We start from the raw sequence: 18,116 nt of genomic DNA on the forward strand, positions 1-18,116 counted from the left end.
TTCAGTTTTACTCATTTCTCAATTTATGGGTAAGAGCCTGTGTAAAATATATTTTTTTTCTGCAAACTCCAGCCTGGCTCTTCCCTGCTTCTCATTGATGAAGGGCTTCTTCCTTGCTTTTTGGGTCTTCAGTCCTGCTTCTAGGAGCCTGTTATGAATTGTCCTAGCAGTGCACTTCACACCACATAATGTTTCCCATTCCTTTTGAAGGTCACTTGAGGTCATCCTCCAATTTATGAGGCACTGCTGAATAAGTTGACGGTCATCTCTGGCATTAGAAAGTTTCTTCTGCCCTCTATCTGGCTGGTTCTTGGTCGTTCCCTATGACTCCTGCTTCGATTTATTTTTGTGTACTGCTGTCTTAGAAACTTAGAGCCTGGAAGCAGCCTGCTGCTCAGTGTAGCCTCCTGCCAGCAGAAGCAGGATAAAACCAGGATTTAAAAATCCAGATAAAAAAAAATTGAGTGGTCTCTTAATTTTTTCCAGAGCTGTAGATTCACAGAAAAATGAATTATGTTACAGATTCTTTACTAAATTCTGTAAAACATGCTTTTCCATAGTTTTATTTATTGAGGAGTGGAGCATTTCATAACACTATTTTTAATACCACATTGACCACCTAGACACACTTCTCCCCTCTTCTGTATACATTTACTTGCTTAGCTTTTGACTAAAGCAACACATATATACATCTGTTTATCTGACTGGAGTAATTCATATCAGCTGCACTACAGCACTTACTGAATTGTCCTGATATTTAAGCTGGTGTCCTTACTTTACTCCTCCATGCCTGTAATCACTGAACCATGCAATGTCCTTGTATACATATTCCAAGCTGCTGCTACTGCCATTTTGCTAAGTTCTCACTATATCAAATACGTTTGTTAATGTTACTTCCCATTCATATCCCTTACTTCTCATTTAACTCCTTTTGCTATATTTGTCTGTCCCTCAAACCCTTAGTTTTAATGCTAAAGTGGTAAGTGGGATTGGTGTATATCTGGGGTCGTTCTATACGGGGAATAAGCATTAAGTAGCAGATCTGCTGTGTCAGAAGGTTGGACTGAATACACAGAGCCCCAGCTGTTTTTCTCCTCTGTCTTAGTGTGCCAGAATGTAACCTGGAGCCATACAAGGCGGGCTCTGCTAGCTAGTACCTGAGACCAAGTCAACAAAGTAATAAAACTGTAACTACAGCAACCGAGAGAGTGTAACTTTAATAGTTAAACTGACATTGGATCAAGATCTTGTCACCCATCTCTAAGACTGATTAGCTTCAGCTCATCAGCCTAAATGCTAACTCCTAAATGCAGTACTCACAAACAGATTGACAGAAAATGGTTTGCTTGTCACACCCTAATAGTCTAACTGACGTTAGCGATTAGCCTGAGGTTTTATTCACACAGCCATGAGGTTGAAGTGACCTTTTCCCCATTATAAGAATTTTAATGTTTTTCTTTTTTAAGTTTTGTCAATTAACAGGTGCATAAGTACCAAATTTAAGATTAACTATATTGAATACAAATATACATAAAAATGTAGACATTATCAGACTCCGCGAAAATAAACCTCAGTTCAGTGCTAAAAGCAGTGCGATTAATGATGCGCTGTATTAACAGTAAACGCTCTGCTGTTGATTATTTTTCGATTTCAACAAAAAAGAAAAAAACAACAAAAGGGATAACAAAGCACAGGTACGTTTGTTACAATGTGCAAGACAGTCACAGTGATGGAATGTTATGCACAAAACATTAATTAAGTTTATAGACTGATGTTAATTCAGCAAGAAAATACGTTTCTCAGCCATTAAAATATACAATATGATGACTCAACTCATAAAATAAGTTACGTTGTGGATTCCCAGAAAAAAACCCTGACTTTGAGAGTTTGAGGGCGAGCTTCCCCAATTGAAAACCGTTGCTCATGTTGTTATAGTGGATGTGAAATGACAGTGAAAGTGATCACTGCGGAATTCTACACATCAGCGATTCCCGCAAATTCTGATGACCCATCATTCAGTTTTGTATAAGTGCGAAGAGTATAAGAAGAGTATAAGAGTTCTACGAAGCCATTTCAGTAACCTCCCGGGACCCTGTAATCAATTCCGCAAAGCAACTGCAACCGGATGAGCTATACTAAAAATTACGCATTCATACTCTCATAGTGCGTCAAGCATCGAAAAGGTCGGTCTGCCGATGCTGTTACTGTACAACTTTCGTACAGGAAACTAAGGAGGAAATTGTCGGCAAGACGCCGCGCATGCGCGGTCGGTATCCGCCTGTAATCTCCTCCGTATCTGTGACGTGTAAACATGGGCATAGGATGTCAGCTGACCTACAGCGTCACTCTCTGTCACTTACTCGCCTTAGTGTAGTTGTACTGGGCGCAATATTACCTGAGATACCTATGCCGGCAGTGTAGGGTTGTTATGCTACGGAGGGAAAGAACTGGCGTAGGGTCACCCGAATCTCCATGGCGGCAGAAGTACAGCCCACACCTCAGGCTCGGAAACCCGTGCTGCTTAATAAGATAGAGGCTTCTCAGGATATAGTGAACACGGCGGTCATTATTCCTAAGGAAGACGGGGTCATCAGTGTGTCGGAGGACAGGTAGGTCCTGCCATCACTGGGCCAAGACAGATCGCGCGTTTACATGCCTGGCGAGACAGCGGCGCAGCCTTCCTGTCGTTTGTTATGTGTTGAGGAAGTTGACGCACGCGATTCGTGATCCTATTTCATTATTCAGAGAGAGCCGTAACACACAATAGACAGTGTATAGCAGTCGTTATGCGTGCGTATTTGGTTGGACGTACAGTACCGATCAATCCCCCAGCCTTGCAATTATGCTGCCATTGATATTATCGCTAAACGATGCAATCTCGTCCCATCAGTCAAATAAATATTTCTCGCTCGTCCCATCGCTGACAGCGACATAGCATGGAAAGAGCGAAATCGACTGCTTACAGTAATACAGACTGAAATTAACATATTGAGGTCAACTGATACAGGTCGGCTAATCATCTGTATATGAAGTTTTGAGTAATTACACCAGCATTTTAACTGAGCAGAATATAAATTATTCTGTCATATTGCATTATTTGTTTTGATCAATTATGCTGATTGCACCTGCTCGCAGTTTCGCACTTGTTTCTCAACCACAGTGTCACGGTACCTCTGTCCAGTCAGTTTGAACAATGGTTTTGAGTCTTGAGTCACCACATCATTTTTATGATTGCTTACCTCCACACATAAATATCTGATCGGTTGCAAAGTTGCCTTTTTATTTTTAGGTGCAATTCCAAATTATTATACATTTTGTATATTAGAATAAACTTTTATAAAAAACCATTTGTATTGATTACACCTTTATCACGTGTTCATTTATGCAGTTAAATGCATTTACTGCTACGCTTCCATTGCGGTAATTTCCCAAAGAAACACCAGCAGTTCATACACTGGGACTTTGCTCTTTGAAGTTTGTGGTTTGTTCGTCATTGTATGCTTTATAGTTCAATGCGAAAAATAAAATCAATTGTAATCTGAAGTATCCTGGAAAAAGGTGTGCTCTGCCATAGCACGTATTGGGTGGTTAATCTTTTATTTTGTCCTCTTGAATAGTTACCTTTATTACTGTCTGCATGACAAAAGGGGACGAGGCAGAACTTGTTGCCCGAACTTTCGTTTTTCTCTGGAACTTAATAACCAGAATACTACAGCCTTTGAAATGTGTAAATAAATGTTATTCCGTTCAAAATTTTAAGTAAACTAAACATCAAGTTGTAAGGTGATGCCAGTTTGTTTTGGTCACCATATAATGGCATTCCTCAGGAATGCCCGTCTTCGATATGTCCTCACATAATATGTCCAAAATACTCTGGTCATTTGTGTTTTCGGTTAAATGATTTTGTCATAGACTGGATCAAAAATATTAAACAGCTGTTTAGCCCAGGCAACATGTTAATGAGTATTAAGAATGTGCGGCTCAATCTTGAAATATTGATTCCTTCAGCCTAAACGTTTCGTTTGAGAGAGCATTGTAATGTTGAGATATCAATGTTTAAACCTGTTAATTTAAACTTAATAACTTGATATTATTAAAGGAAGAAGGGCATGAAGTACTACCAGGCAGAGCCCCCATAGGCAGGAAAAAGGGGAGGACTTTCAGCGGCCAAGATGCTAGTGACTTCGGAAATACCCCCCCCAACCCCCCCCCCCCACACACACACACACACACAAATAGGAACAAAAACAAAATGAGTGGTATCGCCCGTCCCTAATGAGTATGGACCAGTGTTTTTGATTGCCTGGGTATTTGTATCCAGTTGCCTTGCTGAAAGAACTTAGTCTATTAATGATGTGCTCAAACTCACTGCGTTCATCGCAGGAGATAAAGGTTTTAATGGTGGAGTGAAACTGAAACATTTGAATTGGGTTTCATCCCACAGGACCATTCGAATATGGCTGAAGAGGGACAGTGGTCAATACTGGCCAAGTGTCTATCACACCATGCCAGGTGAGTTACAGCCCAGCCATCTGGAGAGCATGAGAAGACCTATTAACCCAGTGCCCCTTTGTTGGGCCACTCCAGGACCTCTATATGTCTGCGGCACTCTCTTCAGTGCAAATTCTAAATGAAACCAGCAAATGGTTCCAATCAGAAGTGGAACAACACTTAGCAGCATATATACTGTATTAGTGCAGTCATTGTTTGCAACTGAGATGTCCAGAAACAATCAGTTGTTAGTCACTGCTATGATACGTTTTATTTGGTATTTCCAACATGAGATATTTTGTATGGGATGTTGTCAATCCATTGCATGTAAACTACATTTGGGGAGTAAGGAGATGCCACAGACAACATGTACTGTCTGTAATTACTTATATCTAACTGCTAACAGTGCTGTGGCATCTAGAACCACTCCGCTGCCCTTCTGCTTTATGTATGACTTGTTTGACCGGGTGTGATATGGCCAGTGTGTGCATTTACTGAATAAAGAAGCCACAGTGGATGCCAGGGAGAGGTGAACACTACTTACAAAAAGTGTTACAATAAATAAGTATTATGATATTTACTATAGTCTCTGTGGGAACTCCACTGTTGTCATAAATGCGCTCTCATGGTCCTAGTCCCTGAGATGCCTTGGTATCTGCTTAGACAACTGGAGGCTTCACAGCCCCCACTTACAATTTCATTTCTAGCTACACACTCACTGAACTTCACCAATTTGGCTTGCATTGGGTTGTGCAATGCAGAGCTGTCTGGAAAGGCTGGGGGGGGGCACTGTCAGCCCAGTGAAGGTCCCCTCAAAACTGCCGCCTTTTCATTTTCCTTTAAAAAGTGCTGGCTACTTCTTTGTTGTTTATTTGCACCTACATTTTTTGTCAGGTGTTGGTCATTTATTGTGTTAAAATCAATTGTGATGTTGCCATAATGAACCCAGTATAAGTGTGTGTTCCCAGTTGTGTTGAATTTAGAGAATGAATTGATCTTGTGAACTTCCAGCAGGATTGCCATAGGCATTGTGCGTTCAGTCACTCTCTTAGTCACATGATCAGTTACTTAGTCACTCATTCTGACACTGTTACACACCTACTCTGCTTGCATAGGTTATAGCACACAAACTCACACAAACTGCCCTATTTCATTCACCTGTGGAATATCTCCTCTTCCTCATTTTTCCTAGCACCTTGTTCCTGCATGTTCTTCAACCCGGAGACCAGGCGTCTGTCGGTGGGCATGGACAATGGTGTGGTCTCCGTAAGTGGCCCTTGCCGAGGTCTCTGTTCCCCAAACCAGGCCAACATGTGCAGTGGGCCGTCAGTTAATTTGTCATTTATTAAATTTCACGCATGGCTCTGCTAATTAAAATGGCAGATCTTCACACATGTGTGGTCATGTAGCTCCTCTATATATGGTTTAGGAAGCTCACTTGCTGAAATGTGCTAAATCTGGAGTGGTCCGTCAAAAAGGAACATCCTCATGCAGTGTGCATACTTCACAGCCCTGTATTGTTTTTGCAACAGGCTGGAATCTTCCTCAATTAGAAACTGGAAATGTAACAGCAGTTTCAAAATCAGAGGATGTAACAAAATGCTGATCAATAACTTTGAAAATGCTGATCTGGTCACAGACATAAAGTTTTACTTGTATACGGTACTGTGCAAAAAAATCTTAGGTACTCAAAGAAAATGATGTTTAAATGATCTTGATGTCTGAGATGGCTTGGCACCCCATCCTGGGTTGTTCCCTGCCTCGCACCTATAGCCTCCAGGATAGGCTGAGGACCCCCATTACCTTGAATAGGACAAGTGGATACAGAGGGTGGGTGGATGGATGGATGATCTTAATGTTGGTGTAAAACTATGGTATTATAGCTGTCAAACTGCATCAGCTTAGTCGTTTCAAATCCTTTCCTAAAGTCACCTCGGTATTTGCATTAACCTTCCAACACACCAGTGTATTTTTTTGACTCACCCACTACCCCACCTTGTTTGGCTGATCGATACTCCATTGAGTCATTTAACTAATTAATTAATTAATCGAGCTGATGATGAAATGTATCAAATACATGGAATGGCTGAAGTGCCCTTGAGGAGAGGTTTGGGAACCAAAGGGTTGTGCATCTAGCCATCCAGAAAGATGTCAGTGACTTGTGTTACTCTTAATTTCATATGTGATAATGTTAAGTTGTATTTTTTTCTATTTATCTGATTGCTAACCAGAGAAATAGCCTCAAACATTTTCTTTGACTGCCTAAGACTTTTGCACAGTTCTGTTTGTTAGTTACCTATGCATCCCTATTTAAGAACTCAGTCAGGCAATGCCTCACACTGATCTATTTGAATATGGTATGTATGTGGGTTCCCCCCCAGGAATTCATCGTCTCTGAGGACTACAACAAGATGACACCTGCCGGAACGTACCAGGGTGAGAGGGGCCGTATCTCGGCATGCTTTACATAAGAACATAAGAACTATACAAACGAGAGGAGGCCATTCGGCCCATCGAGCTCGCTTGGGGAGAACTTAACTAATAGCTCAGAGTTGTTAAAATCTTATCTAGCTCTGATTTAAAGGAACCCAAGGATTCAGCTTGCACTACGTTATCAGGAAGACTATTCCATACTCTGACTACACGCTGTGTAAAGAAGTGCTTCCTTAAATCCAGTTTGAAATGTTCTCCCGCTAATTTCCACCTATGGCCACGAGTTCTTGTATTTGAACTAATGCTGAAGTAACTATTTGGTTGAACAGCATCCAAACCTGTTAGAATCTTATAGACCTGGATCATGTCCCCCTTCAGTCTCCTTTGCTTGAGGCTGAACAGATTTAGCTCAACTAACCTTTCCTCGTATGACATTCCTCTAAGACCAGGAATCATTCTTGTGGTCCCATTGCTCTGGTTGGATAATGTTTACCTGCATCTTCAGCATGACTGCTCTTATTGTTCCACATGTTTTAGATTTGGCTTTGTAAGCTTGGGGTTCCTCACTGCATTTCATGCAGTGTTTTTAAAATGAAGTATTTGTGCTTTTTTTTTAAATCAGATCATTTAAAAAAACATTCTTTGTGTAATGATAAGTACCAGCAGAATTTCTATACTTTTTGTTTTAATCAGTATTTATTTTTATGTCTCATGCTTTCCTAACTAGACATATTTGAATACATTTCTTTGTGAGTGGAAGGTGAGCGTTTTTGGCTGCTTGTATTGTAGACAGTACCTCGCCTTCCATGTGTGGCTCTTATCCAGCCTGTGCGTCTCAGAGTCTCCTCCTTGCTGGCTTCTCTTCCACCTTCCTCTTGGCTCCATTTCAGCCTCTAGTGTTCACCTCTGACAGCATTTTGGCTCCACCCGTCTCCCCTATAAATTGGGGATATAAAGCTTCCTCCATGGTGAATTTAGTCTTGTGAACATGAGTGTATGAAGACACTGGTCCTGCCTTTTGGCTCCTAATCAATGCACAGTTACTCACACATCGCCACCATCTGTCCCTAGTGGCTGGGTGTCAGATTGCGGCGGACGCTTTGCATGGTACAGTCATCAGTATGGTGTGTGACTGCTGATTGTGCACATGCAGGCACACAAATATTTAAATGGATATGTAACAAGGCTAATTCTGATGTTTTTAGTAAGAAGTGTGTTTTTGACCAAAGTGCATTTCTGATGATAATTTAGCATTTCTGCATGCTGAACATGTGTATGTGGATCTTCAGTTTAATAATCATTTTTCTGTGTGTGTATGTATGTCTTGAAGCCCACCAGGGAAGAGTGACGGTGGTTCTGTTCGTTCTGGAGATGGAGTGGGTCCTCAGCACAGGGCAGGACAGGACCTTCGCCTGGCACTGCTCGGAGAGTGGGCAGCGTCTGGGGGGCTACCGCACCACCGCCTGGGTTTCCGGGCTACAGTATCCTAGTAAACATGGGGATTCAAATCGCTGGCTATATTTACAGCCACATGCAGCAATCAGTTAATGTTTTAACCTGCTTGTAAAGTTGTGCTTTCAAATCAAATCGGAGGTCTTCTTACAGCACAGCCAGCTGTCCTGTGTCAGGCTACAGCAAGACAATAGACCCGAGTTCCTTAGTTCCATTCCTGTAGGTCCAGAATCCAACACAGATTTTCCTGCTCAAACACACCTTAATTGATAAGTACTTAACTGCCAGGTTTAGTATGTGTGTTTGACTCCAACAGTGTTGGATTCTGGTCCTCCAGACTGGAATTGGGGAACCATGCCATACAGTCTCACTTCCTGTTACTTCCTGTCTTATTGGGGCAGGAATCCACCCAGAACATGCCTTCAGTGCAGTGATAAGTGTACACTATCCTGCAGTGCTGGGGCCGATGTTGAGCTGAATTTCAGCTGGTCGCTACCACAGAGGCTCCTGAATGGGGTTCCAGCGCCATCGCGTCGGATCTGGGTTTGTGGTGCTCCTCTGATCCCGGCCTGCATCACGAGCAAAAGCCTGAGTTTCAGATACCATCCTTAGTTTCTGATTAAATCATTATTATGGTTTTCTCATTGTGGGTTAACAAAGAATTCTGTTGAACCAAAACTTGTGTTTGATGATTAGTAGAAATGGAACAGGAAAGGTTAGTAAAAGATCTTCAACGTGGCCCTCTGGTTTTACCCTTGAGAGAGTTGCATAACCTGAATTGTGTTGGGAATCTTGATATATAAAATTACACTCTAATGACCTAAGGTAGCCAAACAGGCCAAAATGCATACGGCCTCAGCTACAGCCCCTAGCAGCTGATTCTTAACAAGCACCTTCCTCAGATTTGATGTGGAGACGAGACACGCCTTTGTGGGTGACCATTCAGGCCAGGTGACCATACTGAAGCTGGAGCAGGATGACTGTAGCCTGGTCACCACCTTCAAAGGACACACAGGTACTACTATGGATGGGTCTTTGGGACAGGGAGCGTTTCAAAGTTAACTGAAAGGGTCAGGTGCTGCTACATGCTGTTCAGCCTGATTTGGTTCTGCATGTTGCGCTACCTTTGAGCTGATCTAGACACAACGATTAAGAGTACGCTTCCTAAGACTTGTATCCAGAGCATTGAATGTGACAGCTGTAATTGCTCTTACTTTTACATTTTACTGGTGGGATGAATCCCATTGTCAGGGCTACAGGATCTGTTAGCCATCAGGCTTTTTGTTACAGAGCATCTGATTGTTGGTGTTGTTTGTTGTTGTTTATGTTGGATGTTGTTGGTTTCGGTGTTGCTTGTTGGTTGTTGTTTGTGTTGATGCGCTTCCTCACCATAAGTTCCCATCTCCAGGCAACGTGACTGCGCTGTGCTGGGACCCAGTGCAGCGCGTTCTCTTCTCGGGGAGCTCGGACCACTCCATCATCATGTGGGACATCGGGGGTCGCAAGGGCACAGCCATCGAGTTGCAGGGACACAAGTATGGGAGCAGATCTCGAAGCCTATTTCAGGGTGACACTGGGGGGTGGGGCCGTTGAAGATGTGTTCTGGGAGGGGCTGGGGCTGCCAGTGGCCAGGGCTGAGGTAGAAAGGACAGGGACTAGAAGAAGCTGAGAGATCACAAATCTGATGGACATCAGCAGGCCTCCTGCAAATGTGAGCCTGGGTCCTGTGTGGGAGTGTTGGTATGGGATGAGGGTTCCAGCATCTCTTTATTCAACGCTGGCTACTGGTGAAAGACCCCTTTCATAGCAATGGCATTCGCTGAGGCATAAGCAGGGGTGATGGGAGGGGAAGTGACAGGGTGATGTGCAGGTCGTGGCCTGCCTGGCACACCCATATATGCGTCTGCGTGAAAGATATGTGAGTGTGTGTCAGGCAAAATCTGCACAGCTGCAAATGGGCTAGTGAACCGAATCATTAACTCTGTGTGTGTGTGTGTGTGTGTGTGTGTGTGTGTGTCCTGTCCCTACAGTGAGAAGGTACAGGGCCTGTGCTATGCGCCACACACTCGCCAGCTGATCTCCTGCAGCTCCGATGGGGGCATCGTCATCTGGAACATGGATGTGAAGCGGCAGGAGGTGAGGGGCCACTTTGGCAGGGAGGGAGGGAGGGAATCCCGCTCGCAGTACCCCGCCTTTGGCCTTCGGGGGGGGGACTCCCCAGTCTTACCCGGCTGTGTGTCGCCTTGGTGTTTTTCCACCAGAGATGTTGCCCCTGCAACTATATGGGCGCATTTTAGCATGCAGCTGCACGCACCTGTGTCCACACCCAGATGCCTGCGGCGCTGGCAGGAACAGAGGATGTCTGTGTCAGCCCCCTGCGTGGGTGCAGCCAAACACCACTGCATGCATACGTCTGTATAAACAGGGACCAGGGGGCGGGGCACTTATACCACCAATATTTAATTTGGTTGCATTTGTCCCCCCAACAAATAGAACTTCAGTTAAATTTTTAAGTATCAAACTCTCTGCTACGCCTTTGCACACATACATACATTACACATACACATACCCATACATACAATACACATACACATACATACATTACACATACAGTGCTCACAGAAAGTATGGGGGGGGTTTGCTTAATTCAGTAAAAATAGTGCAAATTTATATTACATCAAAAATGTATTATATTAGAAACAATCAGTAGTTTTAAGTAAAACATTAATCTGCAGTAGTAATAAATTGGAACTCACATTGTAGTTCTTAAAGATCTGTTCTGAAAAGTTCATTGACAGGCAGCCTTACTGGGTGCTTTTTATTAGTGACACTTTCGCAGAAACATTGACACCAAACATTATGTTTAGTATCCAGTAAATACAATTGCAATTAACAGCAAAATGCAAGAGCAGAACTGAATAAGTCAAAAAAGAAAAAGTAAGATTCTTAATAAAAAGAAAATGTCTGAGTGAAAGATACATGCATATATGTAAAAAAATGCTTATCAATGGACTTTAAGTTGGGAAACCAATTAATCACAAGTATCCTGCTTCTCACAAGGACCTGAACAGCCCTTTAGCGTCAGTGAATAATAATAATAATAATAATAATAATACATTTTATTTGTAATGCACTTTACATTTGAAGCAAATCTCAAAGTGCTAAAAAGTAATAGAGCAGCACAATGGCTCATGGAAACTCAGAAACAGTTCAGACGAAGAGGAAGAGCGGAGTTCTGCGATACGCGGGCGTGGTGTGGATGTTTTTTGTGTGTGTGTGTGGGGGGGGGGGGTCAGTGGACAGGGAACAGGGGTCTGGCTCTTATGGCACTCCATTCCAATTTGTTATTGAGGGTTATTTTCTGAGTTGTTTGTTATGTCCTCAGTTATATCCCAAGGGTGCCAATACAATGAGGTCATCCCACCCTCCCATTACTGTGCATCTGCCCACCATTTCAGAACTTTCCACCTCTTTCTTTTCCTTGGGGGGCCTTTTTGGGTGACAGCGTTCGCTTTAGATCAGTGACGTTGGATGATGGTGCTCAAGCAGCAGCATCCTGTTTTAAGGCTTCAAAATGGCCTCCATATGCACCTGCCATCACCTGCCATTCTTCTTGGCTCTCATTCAATTTCTCTTGGTGTGGCTGAAGAAAAGGACAAACGACAGCTCTGCAACAGGAGATGTGCAAATAGCATGAGCTGCAGAAGCATTCTCTCTGGGGACACTCAATGAAAACATTTGCTTGTGTGTGTGTGTGTGTGTGTGTGTGACAATAAAAAAAGCGCAGTGTGATACCTACTATTGGTAAGAGCTACAGTAACTAGCAGTATGTGGTAGGCAATGCTGTACCCTGGGATAATAACCTTATGACCAGTGTGTAATAACAGGAAAAGGGTTGGGAACCACAGCTGTAGCTGCTTTATAGTACCTGAAAGTAGGTTTCATTTCATTTTCATTTTCTCCCATTTAATTTTTTCTTACCCCCCCCCCCCCCCATCCCCAGACCCCGGAATGGCTGGACAGTGACTCCTGCCAGAAGTGTGAGCAGCCTTTCTTTTGGAACTTCAAGCAGATGTGGGACAGCAAGAAGATCGGCCTGCGGCAGGTAGGGGGGGGGGGGGGGGTTGGGAGACACCACCGTGCCGTTAATCTGGCCCCCGCCACCTCCACTCCGTACCGTGTGGGAAGAACATGGTTCATGTCATCGTTTTGCAGGGCGACACAAACCCAGCTAGCTTCAGAAATGCTTGTCAGTGGACTCGCTTTTAGCTTCCCACATCCAGCTCCCGCCAGTGAGCTGTCAGATCTCTCAGGGCTTCTCTCTGAGGCCTCCAGCCAGAATAACAGCCACTCAAGCCTAAAGTGCTTGCTTCAGCTTTTCCTGACCTGTTTTTTTATAGTTTGTGGGGAAGAACAGTTGTGTGACGAAGTTCACACAAAGTGGAGTCAGGGTTCTGTAATCGGCTAGTCACACCTGATCGGGGATGGAATATTCTGGTCTGGGTACACACCCCAACACATAATCACAGCACTTACAGACACACACTCACAGATAACTCATGTGACCCACCCTTTGCCCTGCAAACTTCCCACAGCGATGTTTGCGGTTTCTGCACCAGCCCCGGGTTTCGGGCACGGTGACGACTACGGAACTGAACGTGTGACTAAAGGCTTCCCTCTTCCAGTTACAGGCGGGGCCCAGAAAAAATGTGTCATTTGTTCAGTGGATCATTTGTGGATAAACGGGAAAGTTGGGATGCACCATCTCCTAGCAGAGGTGTGGAGGAGAAGCAGGTGCCCTCATAGCTGGCCGGAAACGGAAGCGCTATCGTCCGTTGGTGGCTGTTATGTAGGTGTTGGTGAGAGTGTGCAGATGGATTCAGGCCAAAGAGATCCCATCTTTCACTCCCCACCCTCAGTGTGGGTTTGGGGTTTGGGGGGTGCAGAGTGGGTCATAAATCTGCAGTATCCTTGCGGGGGCTGACATTATGTTGGCCACACTTCCATTCCAAAGACCAGTCACAATTCTTTCCTTGAAAACTCTGCATACACGATGCATATCATCCTTCAGCCTTCTTATGTTTATAAATGCTGCCCAGAGAAATTATAAAACCTCATTTGTGCAGAGGAAAAGAAACATGGGGTTCAGTGGCAAACCTGCTGCAGCCAGTTCCCTCCGCTCGTGTGTGTGGCAGCAAAAATATGGTGATGCCTCACTGCATTTGCCTATTTTTACATGACAGGCAGTCAACGTGTTTTGCAAGCAAAAATGTGGAGTGTTTGGCAGGGACTTTGGGGGGGAGCAAAATTGTGTACTGTCTGGGGGTCCCTGAGTAACAGGTTGAGAAACACTGGTCTAAACATGGTCATTCTATCATTCTTTGTTTCATATAATTTGTATAATTCTGGATATTAGTTAGACAATTAAAACGTTTATTAGAGCATTTTTTGTAAAAAAAAAAAAATTTAAGGGGTAAATGTGATTGATGTGTCGCAGTGGCTCGGAGTGTCGCACTGTTTCCTCACATCTGCAGTGTGGGGGCTTTGAGTGTCACCCCTGCTCAGTGTGCCTGGTTTTGCACATCCTCCTGGGGCTTCTGCCTCTGCTGCTTTCCTCTCACAGTCTAAACAGCTGCAGTCAGGCCCAATTGGTGTCGTTTAATTTCCCATAGTGTGAGTTGTATGTCTGTGATGAGCTAGCATCCCGTTTGGCAGGTTTCCCTGCCTGGCTAAGCCCTTGTAGGATAACCAGTAGGAAGATGTATGGATGGATTTACGTCATTGAAATATCAAATTGATTGCTAAATATCAGACTAATTGATAAGTGATACAGATTTAGAACTGTGTCAGCTGTGCGAGTTAGACCTGCAGCTGACCTGTCTGCTCTGCCTGCTCTCCCAGCACCACTGCAGGAAGTGTGGCCAGGCTGTTTGTGGCAAGTGCTCCTCCCGCCGCTCCAGCATCCCCCTCATGGGCTTCGAGTTCGAAGTTCGGGTCTGTGACAGCTGCTACCAGTCAATCACTGATGAAGAGTGAGTATTTATTTAAAGGGCCAGTTCACCCCAAAACTGAAAACCGTTCGTATCACTGCACAGAAAATAGCGCCAGGGTGCTTGTACTCTTATCTTCTGTGCTGTGATAATATTGGTGTGTGGAGTTCGATAGAAGAAAATAGTTCCTACATTAAACTGCTCACTACAAAGGCTGGTCATGATTTCTGATAAGAGACATTGCTGTTGAGCACTTATAAAGTGTTTTTTTGGCACTTTAATTACCACAGAAAGAATGCCATTCAGTGCCATTATATTTGAGAGAGGACCGACATTATGACAGATATCTCCAAAATTAACCAAATCCCAACAGAACAACCTAGATAGATAAAGAGCACCACAGTCCCTCTAACATATATCTTTTTCAGTTTTGGGGTGAACTGCCCCTTTAACTGCCTCTTACTACCTGCATGTAGACTTACTAACTAGTCTGGGCTAGTTTAAATTGGTCTGTGTTACTGGTTGACCATTATTGGTCAGAACCATGTACTATAGCTGCAGTTTGTGTAAACACCCATTTGAAACTAAGTACATTTAAATGGCATTTTAAGCACAAAATTAAACTAAAATATTGACTAGGGAAAGTATCACCAAGGCTTTTTTTTAGCTGTTTGACTCCCTGAATCATATATCTGCCTGCCAGTGGGTCAGTGCAGCCAGACTTTGTGCACCAGGAAGGGTCCCTTAGGTCACACTTCAAGTCCCTCTTGGTGGGTTTGGCTGCCGTGCTTTGGCACACAGTGTATGGGCAGAGCCAGCAGACAGCCAAGGAGCATACCTGGGCTGATGGACAAGTTGAACAATTTAAATAAGCAGGGGCAACAGTTATTTAGATAACGCAGCTAAAGGCCAGTCCTCATGTTTTTCCTCATGCTGCTTCTGCTCTGTAGCCGAGCTCCGACAGCCACCTTCCACGACAGCAAGCACGGCGTCGTCCACATGCACTTTGAACCCACCCGTGGCTGGCTGCTCACTTCCGGGGTGGACAAGGTCGTTAAGGTGAGAGGTTCTCTCACTGATTTTGTAATGTTAAAATGTAAGGGAAACTACCTTCTGCTCACATGGCGTGTCTCTATATGTGCATCTGCATGTGTGACTTCACAGCTCTGGGACATGACTCCAGTGGTCTCCTGAAGCATCCTCTAACAGGTTTGCTACTCATCAAAGAAGAACACCGTGAGGAAAAACATTAACAGCCATGAGGACCACAGTCACAACTTCCAGAAAACACTGGAACAACATCAACATGCTGTTTTTGGGTTTGTTTTTGTCCTCCCCCTTTCAGACCCTCTGCGTGGAACTGCCTGCTGATTGATTGGTCAAATGACATTTTCTCTTTATACATACTAGCTCTTTGTCTCCTGGGAAATGGAAGTATCCATAAAAGGGGAGTGAGCATGTATGGATCTGTGTATGCTTTCAAAGGAGCAGAACATTCTGAAAGGGAACTGCACTCCATTAAATCTTTGGAGGGGTCACAAACTGTTGATCCACAAGGGGGCAGCATAACTGTCAGTTGGTCATTGGCACCTCAGCACTGTGTCGATTGTGTCGAATAGCTGCCTTTCCATGCTTCCACATTATCAGTTGGCAGCCACTTAACCTCAACTGTATTATATTAATAGATGTATTTACACATACTAAGTATTTATTTGTCTAAAGTTTTCCATGAGGTGCCTCCCTCCATACAAGTGACACTTCAGAGGAACAGATGCTGAATTTGCTCAACAGACATCAGGGATCTAAGGAAGAGAAGTAAGGACTACATTCTGTTTCAGCTTCTGGATTTTTACATTCATGCATCTGAAACAGCTTCAGTTTGAGACAAACCTTGAGGTCAGTGGAGACTACAAGAGTGTTACTGAGATGTTGGCAGTAACCATACTTTGCTGATGATGTTAAATGATATCTGAACCTTGTTTTGGTGTTGATTTGACAGGTCTGAACCATTCAGTGAGTGATTTACAGTTCAGTTCATCAAAGCATATCAAAAATAAACAAAAAGGTATAGTTTTACACACATAATATTCTACAATAGTTCTAATGCTCATGCAGCTGTTTAAACTCATTGAAGTATTTCTTACGAAATTTAGAGGTACTCCCAGAGAGTCATGGTGATTTTCAGGCTTTTCTATGGACACATCCATTAGACCTTGTTTTTTGACCCTGTTGTACTATAATCATTCTCTGCTATCCCATGGTCATGATCTGACCAGCCGTATGAAAGAAAAACGCTTTATATTTCCTCAGTGTAATATTAGCATAGGCGCACCTTTAAAATGAGCTTTTTGCAGAGCTTTCCGAATGAGGTATGCAGTGCATTCTGGGAATGAAGACACTGGATATTGTCAGCCATAATGGGCGAGACGATGTTCCAGAGTTCTGATCCATTTAAAATGTTGCACCCAAGCCCACTTACAGTCTCTTACTGAAGTTCATTCCCAGCATGATGGGTATGAAGACGATTTGCATGCACAAAACTGCACAGGGATTTGCATTTTTCAAAAGCAGGTTAGCATATCAAACATAGGATGGACATGCCTCCTCTGCCAGCTTGTTTTGGGTGGTGGAAATTCAGCGGTCTCTCCTTGAACTTTAACTTAGTCTTGTCTACTTTGTTATGTGGGTCATGCGGTCCGGAAATGTAAATATGACCTTGGTGTACATAAATATGTAAAATTATAGGCTGGGCAGGAGAAGGAGGGACCAGTGGTTATTCCCAGGGGTGTTTATGCTCTCTAGCTCTAAGCTGAACAGAAGCAGCATATTCTTTGACCCTCCACCGAATTTTTGTACCCCAGATTTGTAGAAATTGCTATTAAGGGTTAATCTACGCCACCCTTGGCAAGGAATGATAAAATTGGCTAAAATGAATCTGTGAGGGTGTGTTGTTCTGTGTCTTGCCGTGTTCCGGACTTGTGGGCTTTGGCCTTCTCAGTGTACATGTCTGCTGTCTGTCTTCGGAGCTGAAGCCTGTCCAGAATGTTGTTGTGAGTCTAAAGGTGTTGATGTGGGACTTGGGTTTGGTGGTAGCATGACCCGTCATGGTAATACCAAAGTGAGCCTGAACACAGGCCTGGTAGCATCGTTGTTTCACAAGCGCATGGCCCTCATTAGCAAGGAGCATCAGCCTCAGACAGTGTGTTCCTACAGCATCACGTGTGACCGCGGTGTGTGCACAAGGCTGACCCATGCGCACTGGGAGACGTGTCTTACACGTCTGCTTAACTAAAGTGTACATAGAACAGGTCTACACCTGTAAATACCTGTAAAAACAGTAAATATGACATTTTAGCATGATTGTAACTCAGAAGTGCACCGCAGTTTTTGAAAAGGGTGTAATTTTATACGCTTGAAGTTTGGTTACGGTTGGATTTTTCCATTGGTACTGTGTCGATACTGATTAACTAGTAGTTAGAGGAGCAGATATACCAAAACAGCAAACGCACCTTGATATTGTGTGGTGACCGTGGCAGATGTGAAGGGGGGAAGGGGGAGGGGGGGTGCTGAACACCGCACACAGAGGGACCTTGTGTTACTAAAATGGGATCTTACTCAAGGCAAGGTTACTAAAGTCTGGCATATGCAGAATAGTGCATAAAAACATAAGAGATGAATGCTCACAGCTAAATAATAAGCATCTGATGTAGAGGATTTTTAGCTGTTTTGTTAAGGTTATGATTTCATTGA

General features: G+C 43.7%; 1 protein-coding gene across 1 annotated transcript; it reads left to right on the plus strand.

Moving 5' to 3' along the window:
- Window positions 1-2,276: 2,276 nt before the first annotated feature.
- wdfy2 (WD repeat and FYVE domain containing 2) lies at window positions 2,277-17,319 on the plus strand. Its single transcript, XM_072700775.1, has 12 exons — window positions 2,277-2,609; window positions 4,445-4,512; window positions 5,684-5,757; window positions 6,873-6,927; window positions 8,255-8,405; window positions 9,279-9,391; window positions 9,785-9,911; window positions 10,407-10,512; window positions 12,380-12,481; window positions 14,278-14,408; window positions 15,317-15,425; window positions 15,531-17,319. The coding sequence occupies exons 1-12, from the start codon at window positions 2,473-2,475 to the stop codon at window positions 15,558-15,560; spliced, it is 1,203 nt and encodes a 400-aa protein (XP_072556876.1). The 5' UTR covers window positions 2,277-2,472; the 3' UTR covers window positions 15,561-17,319.
- Window positions 17,320-18,116: the final 797 nt, after the last annotated feature.

Source organism: Paramormyrops kingsleyae, chromosome 16 (assembly GCF_048594095.1).
Source record: "Paramormyrops kingsleyae isolate MSU_618 chromosome 16, PKINGS_0.4, whole genome shotgun sequence".
Lineage (NCBI taxonomy): Eukaryota > Metazoa > Chordata > Actinopteri > Osteoglossiformes > Mormyridae > Paramormyrops > Paramormyrops kingsleyae.